The sequence below is a fragment of the Manduca sexta genome, chromosome 17 (genome assembly GCF_014839805.1).
Source record: "Manduca sexta isolate Smith_Timp_Sample1 chromosome 17, JHU_Msex_v1.0, whole genome shotgun sequence".
Classification (NCBI taxonomy): domain Eukaryota; kingdom Metazoa; phylum Arthropoda; class Insecta; order Lepidoptera; family Sphingidae; genus Manduca; species Manduca sexta.
The window spans coordinates 11353140-11375662 of record NC_051131.1 but is presented as its reverse complement, the minus strand read 5'-3'; the positions used below and the strand labels follow the sequence as shown (position 1 = coordinate 11375662).

The 22523-nt window shown below is 35.5% G+C and overlaps 2 protein-coding genes across 3 annotated transcripts in view; one reads left to right on the top strand and one right to left on the bottom strand.

The window, feature by feature from the left end:
- Positions 1-145: 145 nt before the first annotated feature.
- On the top strand, positions 146-7686 carry LOC119189548 (15-hydroxyprostaglandin dehydrogenase [NAD(+)]-like). Of its 2 annotated transcripts, XM_037439562.1 has the most exons (5): positions 148-522; positions 1006-1242; positions 3461-3634; positions 6427-6581; positions 7301-7686. In XM_037439562.1, exons 1-5 carry the CDS (start codon positions 427-429, stop codon positions 7449-7451), a joined length of 813 nt encoding a protein of 270 aa, XP_037295459.1. In that variant the 5' UTR covers positions 148-426; the 3' UTR covers positions 7452-7686. The 2 variants fall into 2 exon arrangements, with proteins under 2 accessions (XP_037295460.1, XP_037295459.1); XM_037439563.1 differs by lacking the exon at positions 3461-3634 and having other exon boundaries at positions 146-522.
- A 2008-nt stretch (positions 7687-9694) lies between these two features.
- Positions 9695-22523, bottom strand: part of LOC115445272 — a 103539-nt gene continuing 90710 nt past the window's right edge. Inside the window, exons 4-14 of the mRNA XM_030171490.2 lie at positions 19843-20134; positions 19018-19607; positions 15462-15817; positions 14794-15027; positions 14344-14532; positions 13891-14097; positions 13132-13342; positions 12274-12501; positions 11822-12012; positions 11299-11521; positions 9695-10668 (exon numbers count right to left, since the gene is read on the bottom strand). Of these exons, the coding sequence (XP_030027350.1) occupies positions 10561-10668; positions 11299-11521; positions 11822-12012; positions 12274-12501; positions 13132-13342; positions 13891-14097; positions 14344-14532; positions 14794-15027; positions 15462-15817; positions 19018-19607; positions 19843-20134 (2829 nt within the window). The 3' untranslated portion in view covers positions 9695-10560. The remainder of the gene's footprint in view (positions 10669-11298; positions 11522-11821; positions 12013-12273; positions 12502-13131; positions 13343-13890; positions 14098-14343; positions 14533-14793; positions 15028-15461; positions 15818-19017; positions 19608-19842; positions 20135-22523) is intronic.

Here is a 22523-nt window from a genome sequence, read left to right as displayed (position 1 = left end):
AATAAATGGTCTCGGCTTGTAATGCTAAATTATTCACACTTGGTGTCAAGGTGAGATTATTTACCTCGTATGCATCAACATTGAACTCTTGAGCAATCGTTGGCATAATATTGTGCATGTTACATGTATAGACATACTTCTTCTAGGTCTTAATCTACGCACACGTCTTCGCGTATCGTGCGCATACGAGCGGTTTTATTTTGCGGCTTTATTGTTGTTAAACTCAATATTAATTGCAGCTTGTACAATAAAGTGTCAACCATTCGTTATCATCAGTACTAATTGACTTTTAATTTTTATTCAGCTTACTGATTACATTTGTCAACAATAGTGTTTGTATGGAAACTTCTTATGTGTAAAGTGTAGTCTGTCTTCAATTGTGTTATCAGTTACTTGTCTTAATTGCTTGGTAAAGTTAGTAGGATCATGTACGAAGTAAAAGATAAAGTTGTTTTGGTGACTGGTGGAGCGGCTGGAATTGGAGCTGGTGTCGTTCAAGCATTTTTAGAGGAAAATGCGAAAGTAAGTACTGAACCCTCGTAGTTAAAAGCGTAAATTGTCAAAATAGATATATAAAGGTAAAATAAAAAAATATAAATAAATTTTGCGCGTAATCGTGTGAATAAATATACATTCTGAGATCAATTAACAGAAGTTAGATATGTTTCTAGCAATATTAAGCTATTAAATATAATTATTATTAAAGAGACTATGTGACATTTTTATGTCGAAACCAAACTAGCGGACCAAAGTTTTCGTGTTTCCGACTTTGTAGGCTATCATATCCAACAAAATTTTTATGATTTATTTAGAATACTACAAATAATTGAGGCCTTTAAAAATGTTATAGACGGACAATGTAAAAGAGTTTGTTGGCAATATCTGAGTACAGATTACCAAAAAAGATCCCTAATAATTTTAAGGAGACTATCTCCAAGCAGATCCTTTACAGATTATGAAGATAGATTTTAGTCGTAATTTCACTCTGTAAATATTTGTTTCCAGCATGTTGCGGCTTTAGACGTCGATGTGTCCAACGGACAAGCATTAGAAAGAGAAATGACTGCTAAATACGGTCCTGGGAAGATTAAATTTTACAAATGCGATGTTACCACAAATGATCTTGAAGCTGCCTACGAAAGCATTCTTAATGAATATGGATACATAGATGTTGTCGTCAACAATGCCGGTATTATGAACGATCGGCCGAACGTTTACTTGAAAGAAATTACTATCAATGTGGTAAGTAATCCGTATACAATTAGGTAAGAGAATGTGAAAAGTTTACACGGGATGGACCGACGATCTGGTGAGGATCGCCCAGAACCGGTCCCTGTGGCGCTCAATGGGGGAGGCCTATGTCCAGCAGTGAAATTGCAATGACCATGTAAAAAGTTTTATTAGGTTTGTCCGTCTCGTGGGTAGACGTCCGATGCTGCGCTTGTCAGTTCGTAGCCTCCACTCCAGAACCTTCGTGCCCCATCGGACATTTGTACTACGAACTATTTGCCCTCTTTACTGTCACTTCATCTCGCTGGATGCAGCCCGCTTTCAATAGGTCGATGTGGAAATCTTTGGGGGAGGGGCCCAGGTTCAACAGTGGATATCCTGCGGCTGGTGATGATGATGTAAATACTTGATCTATTTGTTTCACATAGATATCAAATATTATCAAAATATCTCTGAAATAATAATGAAAAGTTATTGAATACGCAACAAGAATGATCTGTGAGTAAATATACATTCTGAGATTAATTAACAGATGTTAACATGTTTGTACCATTGCGTATCTCCAGAATGATAACAATATTTACTTAGATAAGTGCTTCTCATATAAATCTCAATATATCTGTTTATGTTGAAATGCGACCTACTTTTGTTATCTGTGATAATTACGTTGGGATTACATATTGTCGTATACCTACATTTTTAATCATCTCAAGAGTGTTGCGAATGTCGACTTTGTGTCCATTAGTTAATAGAGGGCAATGACTGATATGTCTTCTATTTAATATATTCGTATTCTATTTAAAATTTTATTTGTTTCGCACAGGCTATAAAATAAATAAATTTAATGCTTTGTTCATCACGTAGGCGAACATAGTTGACTTATGATAAGTCAAGATACATGAGTTTATTTAATTATTACTTAATTAATATCGCTTATATAACTATCGTTTATTAAGACATTTTATATTGTGACTGTGTCAAAATATGTAAATATTTACCTGCAGATCTAGAATAGTAGTGACTTAATCTATTTTAATTCATGGGTTTAAAAATGAATGTTGACATGCTATGCACGCAATCATTGAATTATTGCGCGGTTACCATAGTAGCCTAATCATTATAAATGCTGAGCTTATTTCTGGGTTTTTTGTTCGGTCATTTTATGAACGATTCATCTAATTTTGAATTATTACCTTGGTCCGATAAACAAATATGGCGATTTTTATGATGATCTTTAGTATTTATAAACCCCCCTAATTTTAAAAGAATCGCCGAAGTGCTACGAGCCTCAGTGAAATGGTATAGGGTTTGGGAAGGATAGGGGAATAATCAGGGCTCCGCACAATCACAAGAAAAGTACGTACCAAGTACAACATGAAATGGTTACAAAGTTTACACACTGTCTTATTTTTCTGCCGATGCGGTCACGTACCAATGAACAAAATCTATAAATTGCCTACCTTTTCTGCAGATGCGATCTTATCTAATGGCTACTTTTACATCTAGTTTACTGGTAATTTAAACTAAATTTCAATGCCAATAATGTCGTAGACTAACAATTTTACACAGTATCCAAATAAAATTTGTACAATTGTTTGGGGAAATATATCCTGTGGGTAATAGGGTAGTTTCCTATGTTTGATTTACTTTATTATTTTATATGTAACATAAAATAATATTAAAAAGAAATTCTTCTGTGAAATCAGCATCAAAATTGGTGGAGGAATATAGCAGTTATGCATATTTAATATATTGTTGTGAGCAATAGTGGGGGCGTGGTGGGTATAACGCGCTATCCTTTTCTCACTCACACAGCGTTATGTAAGCCATACACGCTGCGGTCTACCGGAGAGGTCATCTGTGCAGGTATGCCTGCGCAGGTATCAATTGAAAGAATTGATTTTCGATTCTGCGCCGGTCGCCTGCACAGGCTCAAAAATCTGCACAAGTCTATTCCCACACACATTTCGGTCTACCGGCGCAGGCATACCTGCACCGGTGGACCTTTCCGATGGACCGTAGCGTGTATGGCAGCCATTATGGCCAGTGGCACTAGGTGACTTCACATTTCAATAGTACTGTAATTTGACAGTTTCTCTTTCCACCAAATTTCAATTCAATTTTAATAAAAAAAAAACGATAGATTTTGATTTTGGGTAAAAATCAGTTTTGATAAATGTATTTTAAAAAAGTTGTCAACTACTCTATTGTGACGATGCGTTTGTTTCAGTCGGCATTGATAACAAGCTCATTGAAAGCGTATAATATAATGCGCAAAGACCACGGAGGGAAAGGTGGTGCTATCATCAATATTTCATCCATCGTGGGGCTGTTTCAAGCATCCCTACTCCCAATTTATGCGGCAACGAAGAGCGCAGTTTTACAATTCAGCAATTGCCTTGGAGTATGTTGTATTTTTTATTTATATTTATTAACGGACTTAAATTTTTAACGGAATTTCGGGGGTATGTAAAGTCTACCAATCCGCACTAGGCCAGCGTGGTGGACTAAGGCCTAATCCCTCTCAGTAGTAGAGGAGGTCCGTGCCCAGCAGTGGGACAGTATATAATACAGGGCTGATATAATATATTATAACGGACTTAATATAAGACGCAGGTTCCCAATTCGACGTGGATTTATTATATTTGCTACCTCATAAACGTAAATACCTAAGAATTCTACATAAGAATTTCAAGGTTATGTGAAGTTTGTCAATCCGAACTAGGCCTAAGGCCTAACCTCTCAGTGGTAGAGGAGGCCCGTGCCCATCAGTGGGATGGTATATAATACAGGGCTGATATTGCTGTTATAGAAGCTGTATATCAAAAATGAATTCAGCTATGGGTAAATTCACAATTACACTACGAAAACACCAGGTTACCTACATCAATTAAAAGAGTAGAATCTGTAAAATTTTGGGTGACGTAAAATTAATGTCAATAGTCCAATTCGATGTAAGATTTCCGTCACTGAATATTTACATCTTTATCAACAAATCGTTGGCTCAGCATAATTGTGTCGACTGCCGAGAGGTTATCATCTCTCGTCGGTCGACATCCTATTAGAACCCACTACACTCACCATTTTGAATTTAGAACACTTGAACTGTCATTCATGAAGCATGAAGCAATCACCACATAAGTACTAAGTAGCTGAACAAATTCAAAACTTTAAATTGCTTATACATAAACCTTTGTGTTCTTACCAACTTCTTTTTTCTTTCTTTTTTCTTCACAAAAATATGATAAAGGAACCCCTTAAAATGAAAGTAAATACTTTACTTCACATAAAAAAGATACATTTCAATAATTTTTTTCATGCATAGGCGATCTCATGTTTTGATTCGGTTCAGCTACTTTTGTAGTTGACTGTACATGCCCAGAATATTAAGATATTAATTGACATCGTCTATTCCGCTATAATAGGAGACCGTCCTGTGTTTGATTTTGTACATTATTCTATATGTAATGCTTAATAATGCCAAAAAGAAACTATCCGGCGAAAACTGCATTAAAATTGGTTAAAAAATGAGCGAGTAATTTATATTTCAATATTACTGTGTGTCGAAGTGGGCGCGAATTGGGGATATCGCTTCATCTCTTTCCTTCGCACGCGTCATAATGCCTGATGACGTCACAGGTGGGTATTGCGCCTCTTTTCTGTTTCTTGTTACTTACCCCTTCTACCGAAATTGAAAGACTTATAACTTGTTGATTTTTTACCGGATTTAAATAATTCTTTCTGTGTTGTAATTTATATAACGTAAATATTCGATAATAATGAAGAACAGAAATGAGTCCGGTCCCCTATTATTGGAGTTATGACATGGAAAATATTTTTTACATTAATACAAAGGTGACATAGAATTATTCATACTAAGTACTGTCCGCCACCCTACCTCAGCATTTTGAGAATAAACAGCGTTAAGATATAGGTACACGTACATATTATAAATCATTAGGTACTGGCCATAAACCCTTATCAGTTTGGCTTGTAATCATTAAATTAAAAATAAACAATTTTAAAAATGGAACACTTTTAATTGCTACGCGAACACAAATTAAAATATCTTGTACTAAATAAATTTTTGCACCGGAATAACTTTCGTGGCATTCTCTTTACCTTCAATATTTCCTGTTTACAATTATTATTATGGCCTTTTGAATATTTTTTTGTACTTTAGTAATTATGTTTAAGGACACAAGATTATATTTTGCAGGTACAAAACGTGAGATTTCATTGTAAATTTTGTCAGAATGTCTTTTGCGACCTCTGCCGCTTCGATCGCATGTAGATGTTATTGCCATTATGCGAATAGCATGCTCGTCTTTTCATTCAATTGCAATAAATGAAATCAACATTAACAAACGAGGTGCACAGCTAGCACGTGTTATATCAACAGTGCCCAAAAAGAATAAATATAATTGCAGTACTGACTACAAGGCTGTTATATATTATGGACAAATATTGATAAACGACGAAATTATAAATAATAATGGATCATTGATTACATCCTTGATTATCCAGAGCGGTTCCGCCGCGTGAAAAAGATTTTCTCGAATAAATATTTTCTCGAGATAAAAATAGCCTATAGCACTCAGGAGTAATGTAAATTTTCAAAATCGTTTCAGTATTTCCTGAGATTAGCCCGTTGAAACGAACAAACAATTCAGCTTTTTATATTATTATAGATTATAACAATACCGTAGGAACAATTTACTGTCAAAACCAATTTAGTGGCAAAAACTCGCCCTCTGTAAATTCTGTAATATAGGACCTAACGTAGCTAGCAAAATGTTGGCGTAACAACTCAGCAAGAATGTACCCATGTAAAGGAGAAATAGACGTGATACTACGTTTATGTTGAAGTTTGCGAAGGAATCACCTCAGTTAAAATCCATACTATTCACTTATATCTAACATTACAAGTGAAATTTGAGTATGATACAACTTTGCTTACCCCTGAGTATGGAATGATGCTATTTTTTTATGGCTTTGAATGACAAGTCGATCTTGCCATTCGCCTAATGGTAAGCGATACGACCGCTCATAAACATTAGAAACAAAATCCAACACCTTGAATTACAAAGTAATGTTTGGTGTCACTGCGTTCGCCATCCTGAGACATGAGATGCTAAGTCTCATTATGTCCAGTAGTTACACTGGCTACAAGCTTGCTTTGTATGTATTTTTCAGATGGAGCCTCATTACTCTGTCTCCGGGGTTCGAGTGATAACGTTATGTTTCGGCTGCACGGACACCACTCTCTTCAGCCTCACTAAATTGGGAGCATTTGACAAGGAAACCGACTTGCTCTTGGAAAACAGTTTGGGAGTGTTACCAATGCAAAAGTAAGAATCTAATTTTTTTCCACCCTTTATTTGCAAGGGTAGGGTATTATAGTTTGTACTGAGTACACCACTAATCAGCCATACGACCAGGTTCCATCGAATCACGTTTTAAAGGCATGATGTTTATTTTAAAAGTAATTTTCATGGATATTTGTTTAAAATATTGGTTAGATTTATTTTGTTTTATTATTTATTGATAATATAAAATATTATTATACACACACAAGGAGAGACGATGCTTAAGGTTATAGTTTAAGGGTTAAAATTTAATACGACGAAATTTTAAAGGCCGAAATATCCATATTAATTATTTTTAGGTTTTTCTTTCAACTGCGAGAACTAATCACTAACTAGACGTGAATTTAAATTCTTTACTTGTCAATACTTGTTTAGTTACCCAGATTAAAGGTGAAACAAAATGTATGAAAAATGGACCTTAAGCTATAACCTTAAGGTGTTTGCCGGCTTATATTATGATTTATATCAAGTTTGTATGAAACTCACAGCGAATGACCGATAAACTTCATGGTCCGACAGTTGCCGTCAATTAACGTTAGATTACACAGTATTAATCACGATTGAAATTAGTTTATGCAACATTCAAATTAAGAACATAATTTTGTAACAATTGCTTTTGTTTTCTTTTTGAAAGATGGCCAGTAACTTTCTAAATTTGAAAATATATTTTTTTTAATATTAATTGTTTTATTTTCTTTTAGGCCAGAATCTGCCGTAAAAGGTTTGATGGATGCGTACAAGACTGGGGCTAGCGCCAGTACATGGCTGATAACCAGTGATAAACCAGCTGAAGATATCTCGGAGAATGTTAAGAAGGCCTACAGTATTATGAGCCAAGGCGTATTTTCTTAGTATATTTTAAGCGATTTCTGATTTTTATATGTAGCTAAGTAAGAAGTGGCAAGTGAGAAATTGTCTTAAAAAGGACATAATATATTCGTGTTATTTTTGTTTATTATTAAGTATTATTAAATAACATTTTTAAGGTGAATTTTTTATGACTAAATATTTTAGTCAATACTAAAAATTACAATATTCACAGAATTCCAAAGACCGATGACAAATAAAAAACACGTGATGCAGTAAATAGTTTTTATTTTAAAAACTTCTGTAATATCATAACTCTTCGTAATCATTGTTATGAACGTAAATTATGTATCTGCTTACACAGCTATTATCCATCATTATTGTCTTCCAGGATAACACCTGATTTGGTAATGGCGTCCGCTTCACACATCCTTTATACATTTGATATGGCGCAACGTATTGGGGGAAAACAAATATCCGAGTTTCTCGTACATTATGGAAGACGATACAAACGCTCTACTCATATACTAATATATTACATTATACCAACCAAACTGTCTTCGACAATCTCACCCGGTCCGGCTGATCATCGATACAAAACTTAACTTTAAAAAAAAGTAAAAATTTACTTTATAAAGAACACTTCAATATTTATGTATGCCTATCTAAAATTTCGTATCTCTATGGAGATAGAGAATTATTCGTACTAATAGTAGTTGACATTCAGCCAAGCATGTAAAATTTTAAGTTATATTTTTTAACCAAATCTAAAAAAAAGGAGGTTTTAAATTCGACTCTATACTTTTAAATACATCACTTCAATCGGCACTATAACATGCGGTTTGTTACTGTTAGTGGTAGGATATATTTTATATCCGCCTTGATAGTGACCACTGTACACAAGGTGATAAAAGTAGTGGAACACGTAATTGTGTCGCGTTTCAGGATCAGTCTCGATAAATCCAGTTTCAACAGGCCGGCATAATTTTATCGACTGCCGAGGGGTAATTATCTCTCGTCAGTCGACATTCTATTGGACCCACTCCACTTACCATCAGGTACAGTAGAGTCACTTAGCCATGCACGTATAAAAAAAATGTTAAATTATCAGTTATATAAATGCATTATCAATACCAATTTATAATCTGTAATAACCAAAATCTTTGAGAAATAAAATTACTACTAGATTAGTATTCCTTTTACTAACATTCATACGATCCTAGAAATGAGCCTATATTGATTGTATCACTACACCGTTAATTACTATGAATACTTGTTTAAATAGAATGACGCTATTTTATACCTCTGTCTTTCCTAAAGGCATTGATAGAGACAAAAAATATTTAAACGACGCAAATAATTTTACTGGAAAACTCTACGGCTTTGCACAGTGACGTCATTTAGTTCGATTTAGAACTGACTGTTGTCTGAACTTTTTTAGATAAATTTTGAATTCTAATTAAAGCAAGTATCATCAACAGTCGTGTTCACACATTTCTTCTTCGAACCGACTTCCAAACTCACGTTAGACCAATGAGTATTTAGGTAGAGATAACATTGAACTGTTTCATGAGACTCCTCGTATACAGAATATGACTACTATATCCAACAGACCAAATGAGTGAACGACCTGCGCGCAATTCTTGCCTATTCCGTCTGTAGGGACGAATCCATATTTTGCAATTACGGGCGTTCTATTCGAAAGACAGCTTCGATTGCCGTATAGGTAAGAGACAAAAAATCCTCTTATTACCTATATGGCCATCTAAGCTATCCTTCGATTAGAATGTCTTTAATTGCAAAAAGATGGATACACCCTCGTAGACGGAATAGGACCCTCTGACTACACAAAAATATTTAAGCTGGCAACAATAGTTTGGCTGAATGTCAAATACAACACTAAATCGTTACCCAAATATTTAGAATAGTTCCGATTGTCCCACAAAATCCAATCGACTACGTTTTCACTAATTATAACGCGATATAATAAACTTTAATAATTTCCTTTGGAAACAAACACATATCACTTTTATACGTCACTAAGATATGAACAGTTTTATTACTTAGTATTTATTTACATCGCATTCCTCGAATATTACACGATGTTTACGATAATTCTGATTTAGGATTTGTTATCGATAAATTAATCTGGACATAATTCAACAGAGTTTTATTTTTTAATTTATATTTTTTGTTATACGTAACGGGATAGACAAGATTCAATTTTTTTCATATTTAACTAAATCTTTTGAATTATTATAATTTATTTAAATAATTTGATTTAATAAAATGTTTAACGGGCAATATGAGATATATTTTTAATCGATCTTCATAAATCGATAGCTGTTGTTATAATTTTTTTTATCTTATAAATATTAGTATAATCTTGCCCATCCCATTAAAGCACAAGAAGTAGAATATTTTATTTCATATAATTTTAATTTTTCGTGAACATCCTTACAAAAATGGCAGTATCCATATCACGTATACGAATCTAATATTAACAATTAGAACACAGATTCAACATTTCTTTATACGAATTTAAAAAGGAAAATTATTGCCGCGAATATCGACTAATGCTTATTATTTTTAATTAATAGAAACTACCAAATTTTATTTACAACATACTTCAAGTCGAAGTCGACTGAAATGTGCCTTCAGTCGACCGGCGCGGCGCAACAGACATACTAATTGTGCGCTATTTATTTCATTTCGTCTTCATTATATTTACATACATACTCGGTTAATTTAAAAATAATACTGGACAACTTAAAACAAATAAATACTTAAATCATTAAAGAATAATTTCAGAAAATGCAGAAAAACAGCACCTGTTTGATCAAACATGAAGCTAGGATCGCGCTGACCATTCGGCCACCGATCGACTGCACTTGGTCCAAAACACACACCGATCTAAATCACCTAATTCGTACAATTATTTACATCGACATTGGAATTATCTATCAATCTATTTCGCTTTCAACGTATCTCCCCGGTCGAGTCGACCCTGAGCCAACAGTCGACCAACGTTTGGTCGAACTTCGCTAATGTTTGTCGGATATATCCGTTTGGTTAGAACAAGGACTCTGTGCGAAGCCCGTCACACGGTGGTGACGCGGTCTATCTCCACGTACCGCACAGAGTCCTCGCTTGGTCAGCAAATCACTTCTTTCTCGTCGAATATGGCCGTGTCCGAGGAGAGGCTTTTCAGCCGCTGCTGCAGAGCTGAGCGACGTCGTCGGCACGACCGCGCTGCTGCTATCTGGAAGATGAAGAGGGTGTTTTTATTGTTTATTTTATTTTTTTATTTATTTATACTCTTTATGTACAAAACTGAAAAAAAAAACAAATAAGATAAGAGAGACAAAAGATTTGAATTTTTTTGAAATCAGAACTTACTAATTTAATAATAAGAGTTATATGGTATTTCGTGGTATAGATTTTCGTAGAAAAAACTTTTTGCTCTAATGAATGTAATGATGGCAGCATGTTTTAAAAAAATATGTTGAATTTAATGGCAGTGCTTTTAGCTATTTAGCTGAAGCTATTTTAATTTTAATTGGTTTAGAATTGAGAAAGTACTAGAAGTGTTATTCTTTATACTATGAAGATCCGAATAATTTTGGGCAATACATCATAGATGTAAATGCATCTGCTTTCAAATACTTAAATTAAAACTAGAATTTACAAAGCTCCAATAATTTAATTACGCTACACTCTTTCTCGGATTCCAAATTATTTAGAAAGAACTATAGTTATAATAAAATCAGCCCTATCTTATACCATAGCTGACCACGGACCTCCTACTACAAAGATAGATTAGGCCTTAGTCCGCCACGCTAGAGCTAGAAACAGCAAATAGAGAAGAGATTATGTTAGCGTGTATAGAGACCAGCGCAAGCGCAGCGAGCGCGGCGATGGCGATGAGCGCGGCGGCGTAGTGCGGCGGCACGCGCAGCAGCGGCGAGCACTGCGCCAGGCGCTCGTCGTCCGCCAGCGGGCAGTGCGCCACGCCGTCGCACCACAGCGCCTCCGCGATGCACGCGTCCAGCGACGCGCAGCGGTGCGCGCACGCGCCCGACAGCGCGAACACGCCGCCGCGCACGCTCGGCGAACTGAACGACAATGGTTACACCAATTACAATTACTATTTTATATTGCAAACACATGTTTGTAAGTTACTTAATGTTAGGAAGATGGTAGACGATATTTAATAAAAATTCAAAGAACACCAAAATATAAATTAATGCACTGCGATAAGGGTTTGGTATTAAGGTCTTGCCAGACAAAACGTATGTTTTAAAGAAGTTAGATTCGCTAACTTTTATGACCCCACTAAAATTTTAAATTTGTCTAGTGAGAAAAAGTTCAATATTCATCAAAAAATTATTTAAGAACATTAAATCCAACTTTACCTTCTAGAAAGTTCCAGCCAAGAGACATAATAGGAGCCTCTCTCAGCAGCGATGAGCTCTACGGATAAAGACCGAGGCCGATCCAGATCGAAGCGATCCGCCGCCGGCGCAGGCGACAACACGTGGCGAGCCAAAAGATCCACGTCCTTCGTCCAACCTTCAGAAAACACTTCTACCATATCTTCGTCAACCTGAAATAGTTTGAAATTGTTTAGCTATTGCTATCAAACTGAATGAATTCTCTATAAGGACATTTTAAGTCATTTGTCTGAGTCTTTAAAATTAGGAAGCCAGACCCTGGTGATATACCTGCCTAGAATTTGTGTCACGTATTACATTGCATCATCATTACAATGTTTACAGATTACAACGTAGAATGATAATGAATCTAACCATTCTAAGTGAGCTGTAACATTTTTATTTACTGCTTGGGGTATAGAAGATTTACAAACCTGTTCTGGAGGGTCTGGACATATAAAAATCGGTTCCAATCCCCCAGCGTAGACTGCTATTCGATTAGTTGTTTTACACAAATGCCTTAGATCAGGCGCTACTGTAATATTATTGAGTAATGTGAAGTTGTCCAACACTGGTTCTTTGATGATGCTGCCCCGGATTTGAAGGTACAGATACCTTCCCGGAGAGGGATCTATTAACCATGGTCGACGTTCACAACGGTCCTGAAAATTTGAGAATATTCTTTGTTATTTAATTCTACTATTACAAGTCATTTAAAATTTGGAACCAACAACAAGTTACTTCAAATTAAGACCCTGTTGGAGGTACCTCTAGCAAGAATTTACAAATTATAATATAGTATTCATTAGTTGATACTATAAGTCATAAAGGAAACACGTATTGCCTTTTCCCATACATTTTAACTCTTTGTCTATGGTTAAATGATTTATTATTCCAAGTTAACACCAGGAAATGTTTACGCTATTATATCTTAGTTCCAAATACGCTAATGGGGCGCTATTCCAATTTCATACAACAATTTACTTAAACGAAACCATCACGTTGATGATATTATAACGCGTAAACTCGTGCTAAGAGCATTGGTGGAGACACCAATGCTCTTAGCTCTCTGGTAGACCAGACTAGCCCAGATTATAACCTTTTTATGCTTGATGCGAGCTATTATAACTGGGACCATGCATGACCCTTAACTTAAACCCGGCTTTTTAATTTTTGGGCCCATCTGAGAACTGCGTCCTATCCTTGAAAATCGCTGGCACCTCCCTTATTATGGCACTTGATAAAGTTTGATTTACAACCTTCTTCTAAAATAGCAAATAAGTTATACTTACTGAATCAGACTTTGGCGATGACACTAATTTCAAATCTCCACTGGGTCCGAATACTCTGTGTGAACTCTCGCATGGTACTTCGAATCTGATGAACTCTACTGAAGCTTCGAAGCCGAAAGAACGAAAGTCGTCTGACGCAGACATGTTGACCACATCGAATTTCAATTCAGCTACCGTTGATACTGAGATGAATTCGTAGTCGCCTACATCACTGAAATTAATATTAAGTATACATTATTAACTAGATTTTGTTTGTGGCTTTGCCCGCGTGAAGGAGTTTTCCAAGATAAAAGTCCCGCTATACATTTTCCTGGGATAGAAAGTAGCCTATAACCTTCCCAGGATCTTAAACTATACATATCGAATTTCATAAAAATCCGTTCAGTAGATTTTGAGAAAATCGATCACATGCAGACAGACAACTTTTGGAGGTTTTGTTTTATAATATGTATAGATAATAAACTATTGAAAGAACAAGTTTCCTTATCATTGGCTATTAAGAATCAGTTATATAATACCACCAAGCCATTATGTATGGGTATGGTTTCATGGGTTTCGCTTTGTTCGACTTGTTACTGAAATTTAATATTCAAACAAGTAACTCTTCCGGATACGTAAGTAAGTAGCTACTTGAATAGTAAATATGGAAAATGTCGAAATAAAAACCGTTATAGTAAATCCACCTTTGTAATCCAGCAGACGAGAAGTAATTAATAAATAAAAATTACGTAACATTCGACATCAGTGATTTAAACGCACCTGCATAAACAATCTCTCGGCACACCAGATCCCAGATTGTTCCAGGGTCTATCAAAGATCCTGACAGCAGCAGTAGGGTCGCCAGCACAGCGGTACCAAGGAGAGTGAGCAGAGTGGACCGAACGACACAGCCTGCCCCCGCTGCGAACGCCCCACACCCTTAGTCGGACCACTTCACCCTTATTAGCTTCAAAACGATATGTGCAGCTGAAATCCATTGAAATAAAAAAATGCTTAAATGTTCGTAATGGAGGTGGATATAAAATTTAATTTTAGAAATAAACACATTTACGGAATTACAAATATTCTTGGTGTAGGTAGTTGGTACAAAAAGAGTTTTCAATAATCGAAATCAAATGCAACTAGAACAAAGGCACATAATCAATAGATCTACACAGTAGAAATATAATCTTTTATTTAAATAATAGTAAAGATAATGCAGATGTTACAAACCTTATATTCCTTGTACCTCCTCTACCATACAAAAATACATCTCGCGGAGAAGAGAAATTGATAGGTGGATCTGGCGGAGCTTCTGGAAAGGAACGCGACTGGAATCTTCTAGAACACGAGCCTCGACCCCAAGGCTCGCCGTCTTGATGAAGGTCCACAAATTCGTATAGGGCTTTGAAGAATACTGGCCTGAAATAATAACATTAAAAAAATTACTGTATTCAAATTAATTAATTTAATTTTATAACTAATTTGTATAAAACTACATGGGAATAGTTGACAAATAGAATGCTACAACTATTCCCATGTGGTTTTATAAAATCTTTGGTAACATAAAATCCTTACATAAGTATAATAAAATTGTAGCGGACGGGTGTTAGTGAACATTTTGTGTATTATAATCCATAATTATTTCGTGATTTTAAACATATATATAAAGCAAATACTTACTTTAGAGCAGTTCCTTGAGTCAACTTTAACTCCAAAGTCAACGAATCTCCCTTGGACAGAAAACTTTCAGTTTTCGCACACGCTCTCGATTTTTTCAATAAGGCATGTTCACACGTACGCGGTGCTCTCTCGCGACAAAACCTTGCTATGAGCGTGGCGTTTGTTGGCGGACGACCGACTATCACAGATTGCGGAGACGTTGCTCTCGACATTTGCACTGAACGTTCTTTATCACTGAAAATCATGATTATGGCTACAGAACGTCTAATGAAGTAAATGAGAATATGTTTTGTAATCTTAGTTTTGCCTACTTTAAATATAAGGGAAAACATTTCGAATTAAATTACAAGACACTTAAAGAATAAGTAAATATATTGAAAACATAGTTTTCTTTTTAACATCATCATCAACCGATATCTTTACCACTATATACAGTCCAGTGCTGGACTTAAGCCTCCTCTAATATGCGCCATTTTGCCCTATCTTCTATCCGTCGCATCCAGTCCCTGCCAGCGACATTTCACAGATCGTCATTCCACGTAGCTGGAGGGCGTCCCACACTACCTTTGCCGTGCCGTGGTCTCCACCCAAGACCTAGTTTACTTTCTTTTTAACATAATAGCAAAATAGATTTTATGAAAAAAGCAAGGAAAAATTACACAACGTACCAAAAGATATCACTGCATCCAGGCGATATCCTCATCGGACCGTCCCAAATATTCAAATGGCTGCCACAGTACTCATCCTCGGGTAAGTTGGGATTCAAAGCATTAGTCACATAAAACTTCAATACAGAAAACCAGACTCTGAACCTCGGGGCAGAAAACGAAGGTCTTCTGTAAATTATATTCCTTCCCGAAGGTCCAGAAGTATCAATTCCTTGCATATGATAAAGGCACGTGGTATTTGGAGGTAAGGAATGCTGAGGATGCTCTAGGACTCCCCTGCCGGTCCCTCTAATCCAGAACTCGCAGGCCCTTTTGTTCTTTGCGTATGTCGGTGATTGCTGATCGACGAATCTGACCTGTAATTGGAAAATGTTAATCAAAATTGATCAGCAGATATGATTAATTATTGTGTTGCTAAATATTAAGGTTTTGATACGTAAAATTTTGTTTAATCACGATTTGGTCAGATAATATCATGAGAAATGTATAGAAGACACGTTAAGTTTTAATGCGAAATATTTAGAAACTTGCATAAACAGCGATATGCTAGATTTTCATTTAAAAACTTCTATGACGGCCATAACGTACACAACATTAATAACCATACCCCCTACACATGGTACGCAATCGACTTTTTACCACAATGACACACGTCACACAAAATATGACGCATTTACATGAGTATGCACTTTTAAAACCCTTACCGTGCTGAACAAAAAGTCGTGGGTCGCGGCCTAAATTCATAAGTTGGAACAATGTGGGCATGTAGTAAGCTCGTGCCATTATAGTAACCATGCGAGTCTACGTTACTAATTACGGTTTGGCAAAGGCCCAACGGACGCCTCTGGGGTAACGCTTGATTTATTGTTCACCGGGAACGAAACACTTTAAATAACACTTCATGATGATATATTAGTCCATTAAGCAAATTTTAGGATCAGCAGCCGATTTCTGATTGGGTAATTGGTAACATACGTTTACAAGCCAAAGCGTGCTAAACTTTGAGCCGTTGCGATCACGATAGAGCTAAAGGTACGCAAAATACGCATGTACGCAAAAGGTACTACGCAGAATCAAATATACATCAGAAAATTGTGAGGCAACGGAAAAATGACAAATCTAAATATAATATTGTTTATACTATTTATTTATATATTATTAGGTATCAATATTATGTTTCTGTACTTTCATATTCTTCGGAATTGCATCAACCAATGTAATAGAGGATGAATATGTTGAGAGGTATTGAAGGTTTTAGACTCTTTGCTACACTGCACTAATTATACTAACTTAATACAATACTTTACATGGCATATACTTATGTACTTATAGTATACTAGCTTTTGCCGGCGGCTCCGCCCGCGTTATAAAGTTTTTCAGGCTAAAGTTTTCCGTTATAAAAGTAGTAGTTTCCCGGGAGCCTATGTTCTTCCCAGGGTCTCAAACTGTCTCCATATCAAATTTCATCTTAATACGTTAGGTAGTTTTTGAGTTTAACACGTTCAGGCAGACAGATGCAGCGGGGGAATTTGTTTTATAATATATTTTTTAGAACTTTTTAAGAGGAACAATCCCGTCATACATCATTGTTGCATAACTTTAACCGTTTACGCAGCGCACGCAACGGAAGCTCTCAAAACTAATAATTTTTCCTCGATTTGCAACATGTTTCATTACTGTTCCGCTCCTATTGGTCATAGCGTGATGATATATAGCCTATAGCGCTCCACAAATAAAGGGCTATCCAACACAAAAAGATTTTTTCAGTTCAAACCGGTAGTTCCTGAGATTAGCCATTACTGCTCCGCTCCTATTGGTCATAGCGTGATGATATATAACTTTGAGCACTCCACAAACAAAGGACTATTCAACACAAAAATATGTTTTCAGTTCGAATCGGTAGTTCCTGAGATTAGCCATTACTGCTCCGCTCCTATTGGGTATAGCGTGATGATATATAGCCTATAGCACTCCACGAACAAAGGGCTATCCAACGCAAAAAGAATTTTTCAGTTTGGACCGGTAGTTCCTGAGATTAGCCATTACTGCCCCGCTCCTATTGGGTATAGCGTGATGATATATAGCCTATAGCACTCCACGAACAAAGGGCTATCCAACGTAAAAAGAATTTTTCGGTTTGGACCGGTAGTTCCTGAGATTAGCGCGTTCAAACAAACACACAAACAAACTCTTCAGCTTTATATAATAGTATAGATAAATAATAAATACACACACTACAATACCTAAAATAATTCTAATTAACATAATAATAATCTTATAACCGTTTACTACTAAATTTAAAACGTATCATCGGTCTTTGCTAGAACTCAAAACTGACTTGAAAATCTACTTTTAACATATTAATTTCACTCTAATATGCGCAGGTTCCTTCACTTTGCACTAAGCGATGCTGGCGATGCAGTTACAAGATGAAAGTGAACAGATTAAATTAATTTGATTCTAGTTCGCAATTACACTCTAACTGAAAGCAGCTGAGAACACTCTCGCGTTGAAATCGCTGTGCTAGGCTAATTTAATCTTAATAGTGAATAGCTCTTACATACGACAATAAGTGGTTATGAAAGAATTTTTTTTTAAACCTAGAGCGTCCTTTAGCCTTTACGTTAATTGCAATTTGGCTCCTGACCAGGGAACGTCTCATTAAAAATTTAAAATGCCATTATTGAAGTTGGTATCACCTATGAAAAATGTTTGATTGTTTACTAAATTTAGATTCGGCTTCGCGTTTACTTTTAGATAAGGAAATTCATTGGATATGTTCCTACTACCCCCAACAAACATGTATAAAATAATAAATAAATAACTGTATAAAGTAATGAAGAAGCAAAATTTCATAAAAACGCACGAATACAATACTAATCCTACATTAAAATATAGTATTTATGCAATAACTAAAACACTTTTTGTTTCTATTTATGACCGCATCCTTTTAAAATTATATTTCATATTTCGCACGACGATTTAATTTTCTCTCATTTGGTTTTAAAATGAAAGTAGCTTGAATATAAAGGAATATTTTAAATTGGTTTTCACTCTTACATTTTTTAATACTATTGCATAAATTACGTTATTATTTAATAGTTCGCCAACTCCACAGCAATGTTTAAGCAAACACAAAATTTCTGGACTAAAATAATTTATACTAAACCAGCAAAGCCAACATGATCATTTGCAACTCAAATTATAATAATTAGAAAAACGTATAAGTGTATTGCATAAAAATTATAAACAGAATCGATGGAATAAGAACTTGAAAATCATTAATTATAAATATAATCAATATAAATTTGAAGTAACATTTTTTTTTATAAAGTTATGTAACGTAAAACAAAAATTATTTGCTCTCTTTGTTGTGCTGCTAGACTTTATTTAAAATGAAACAATTCTGTGAATTCACATTCTAATAAAAGAATGCTAGAGTTAACTTAAAAAAGCTTTACCCCGACTTGCGAATGAAAATCTAAATCAGCATAATCCCGCAGCAACTTTAAAACGCAATATCAGCGCGGTGGGTTTTAGTAAATATTTAACTTACCTCGACCTCAAGTTGGAACCCGTGTAACGATTGCGATGTTGCTGGTTGTAAAAAAGTACCAAATGGTGATGTGGTAAACTCGACCAGCAATTCGGGACCACTCGAAACAGCTTCGGGCACGGCCACGCCTCCACCGCAAAACCTCAAAATAACCGGGTCTCTAGTCGTGTAACCGTCGTAAACTGTTACATAGTCTTGAACTTCGTCGCACTGCTGCCAAAATTTCAATTCCCTGCCATTGTTTCCATGCTCTTGTTGCGCGGCGTATAATGCCTTTTGGCTCCTGATCGAAACTAGTTGACCGTTCGGCTGCTTGACTACGATCAGGGCGTGCTTGCCTTGCGGCACCTCGTGTTGTCGCACCGCATAATAACAGGTCAGATTCCTCGGATAAACGCCGGGGAAATTCGGCGACTGTAACCTACAGTTTTTACGATCGCAGTCGCTGAATATCCGGGAGCAATAAGTCCCGGAGATCAAATCCCCAAGGTAATACTCGGGACTTTTTGTCGTCCTTCCGATGTTCGTATCTTCGCCGCGTGATATGTTTACAGGGAGCGGTATTGGTCTGAGTTTGAAAAAGGGTCGTTCTGTAATGGAAATTCTTTATTACATTGCCATTCGGCTTTACAACGCGTATGCTGAGCAAATGTTATTTAAAATCAATTTGTTCAAACAGCAAACGAAGTATGCAGAGAGAAGTGATTGATGTATTCCCGTATTTCTGGGAATATGATTTCATTTCGTAGTTCCGTTTGTATTGCTTTATATTTTTTATCGTAAATCTTATATTTGAAATAAATGCACATTTGTCTCTATGCTTACCTGAAGGTGGTGTACCACCATAACGTACGGTGGCGTGCTCTTTCCTCAAGACTTTGTATGCCATGCGAAAATCAAAATTATAATTGTTCTGTTCCTTGGAGAGATGAAGAAGTCTTATGATGAGGGTGATAGATTTGGTTTCGCTGTAGTATATGGACGGTCCCCAAGAGGTGCCGCACCAGGAACCACCGACTTGCGGCCGACTTGCTTCTTGTATCTGCATGTAGCCATCTGGACATCCATCTTCAGTGAAAGATGTGAAGCGACCGAGGGTAAAACTGTCGAATAATACCTGGAAAGAATTTATTAAAGTTAGACATTTAGTAATATGAGACTGTAATATACGAAGGATAGAGGTTGGTATATGAAATTGAATGAATAGTTGCATTTTGAATCATATTTTCATAAAGAACAAATATATTGAACGCTGCATTATGTGAAAGGGTAAGACTGCGTTGGGAAAAAAACGCGTCGAGTATTACTGTGATAATTAAAATTAATGCCAACTTAATAATATGCGCCAAGGATAATTGTTTTAATGTATGTGATATGAATACTGTCATTATGCTGACAGGTTATCAACTCAATTCCAGTATCATGGATTTTTTATGTCATTATAGCAGAATCAATACAAAAGAATTGCTTCTGGACCAAGTGATGGGTGAAGTGATGAAAATGATGTCCCTAATTAGGCTATTCTTTCATTTTAAGATCGGTACCATATGATTTTTTTGGAATTGTGGGTGCTTCTGGAAGATCTAAATCACTAACATTAGGTGACCTTGCATTAAAAAAATTTATAATACATGATAAAACCACCTGTATAACTATATTTCAGCCTGTAACTAAACTGAATATCATTAAAAAACCAGAAAGCTAACATTAATCTATACACTGTTATATTTTTATACGGTTGCTGTTTAGTTGGTACCAGCGTTGAATGATAACGAATATAGAAATTCCATGTATTTCGCTGCGGTTTCGAATCGCGTCGCAACATGTCGTGTTTGCTTTAAAATATCGTGCAAATCAAACTGCATTCAGTTATCGTGTTGGTTTCTGGGTAACAGTGTACTGCTAAAAACAATATGGCGATTTACTTAGAAATAAAAAGCTAAAACAAAGTTGCAGTTTTAGTTTCTGATTATTTAATAGTTTAATGCGAATATGGCTTGTACGTGAGTATATTTCTGACTGAAAGTATTATGTTGAAGCTGCGAAGAATTCTCTTAGAATAGTAGTGGTGTTTGAGCGTGTTAAATTAACATACATTTTTATAATTTTTTTTTAAATTTCATTTCTTTTTATTTTACAAGGTCTGCGGTTCAAGTAAAGTGTCATTTTCAAGAAGATATATGTATGTGGTTTCATTTAGTACCTTTATTTCAAAATGATAGTATAGTTTTTGTAATTCATCTAAACTTTGCAATAACTAATAGTCCTCGTCATATATTCAGAACGTTATTTTCATTGCCTTTGTTTACAAAAGCCATCATTTCAAAATGATCAAGTTTAGCCAGTAGCTCTCCGAAGCATTTGACCGAAATGGAACTAGGCAACGCGGAAAACGCAATTTGAGGGTGCAAATTGCATCTCTGCGCAGTATCCACGGGATATAAAGTGTCGATAAGGATTCTGGTCCATTGGGAATTTATGCCTTCAAGCGACAAAGAGACACGAACTGACTGAATGGACTTAGGCTTTGATGAATCAGTTGCACGTTTGCAGTTCTTTTAAAATATTAATAAGCGAATGAAAGTAAACAGTATTTTCATAATTTATATTGATTGCGGTTTTTGAGGATAATTGGGATTAAAAATAGAGGGGATTAAAACACAAATGGAATAAAATACTTTTTCATGTACTTAAAAACGGTGAAAGTAAAATATTTTATTGAAATAAAATGAACAAATAAAATATTGAGTGTGTGAAAAAATTACTTTTGTATAAATGATTTTGGAATTATTTTTGTAGGTACGTATATATAGGTATCTGGATGTAAAATATTTATCAATAGATTTTTTAATATCGACGATTTCGTGAGCATTTTAAATGAAAGCGAGTACGTCATTAAATCTATGCATACGTCAATGCCGAACCCAACATAGACATCGTTACGTGTATGACGTCACTATAATCCATTACGAGCTGTTTGGTTACCCACATGTAGATGACACGATTGCATTGTTGGCAAGCCCGCTACATAACAATAATTACTTTTATGTTGCTCTATAATTTTACTGTCGTTAAACATTTAGGTCAATTACACATAATTTTCTCTGAGTGCAGGCCGTGTTTTTCTAAGAATACTTCAGATATAAATTCAGTAAGTAAGACTTAATATAAACCTTTTAAATAATTTTAAAGTAAATAGTAAAAAAGGTAATATTCCAGTTAGCTTTATGTAGCTTTTATAGACAAGTAATTCAACCACAATAATTCGTCATATTTGAAAGAAGATGAAAATAAAGCTACACACAGTTATTAAATTAATTTCTCACATGTCAACAGAAATGAAATATGATTCGACAACGAAGACAGAAAATTCTGGAGACATATCCCTTCATACTCGCTTCTCTCGAGCAGAAAATACAATTTTCGTACCGCTAGGGATGTTCTGCGGGTCTTCGATGAAATTTAAATGTGTCGTCACCGACGGAAACACGTTGTGGCGTTTCAAT

Excerpts from the sequence above, each read along its gene's own strand:
- LOC119189548 (XM_037439562.1), top strand. The coding sequence starts at position 427 with ATGTACGAAGTAAAAGATAAAGTTGTTTTGGTGACTGGTGGAGCGGCT. Across the intron at positions 523-1,005 it reads TTTTAGAGGAAAATGCGAAA|CATGTTGCGGCTTTAGACGT; the intron begins GTAAGTACTGAA and ends ATTTGTTTCCAG. Across the intron at positions 1,243-3,460 it reads AAGAAATTACTATCAATGTG|TCGGCATTGATAACAAGCTC; the intron begins GTAAGTAATCCG and ends CGTTTGTTTCAG.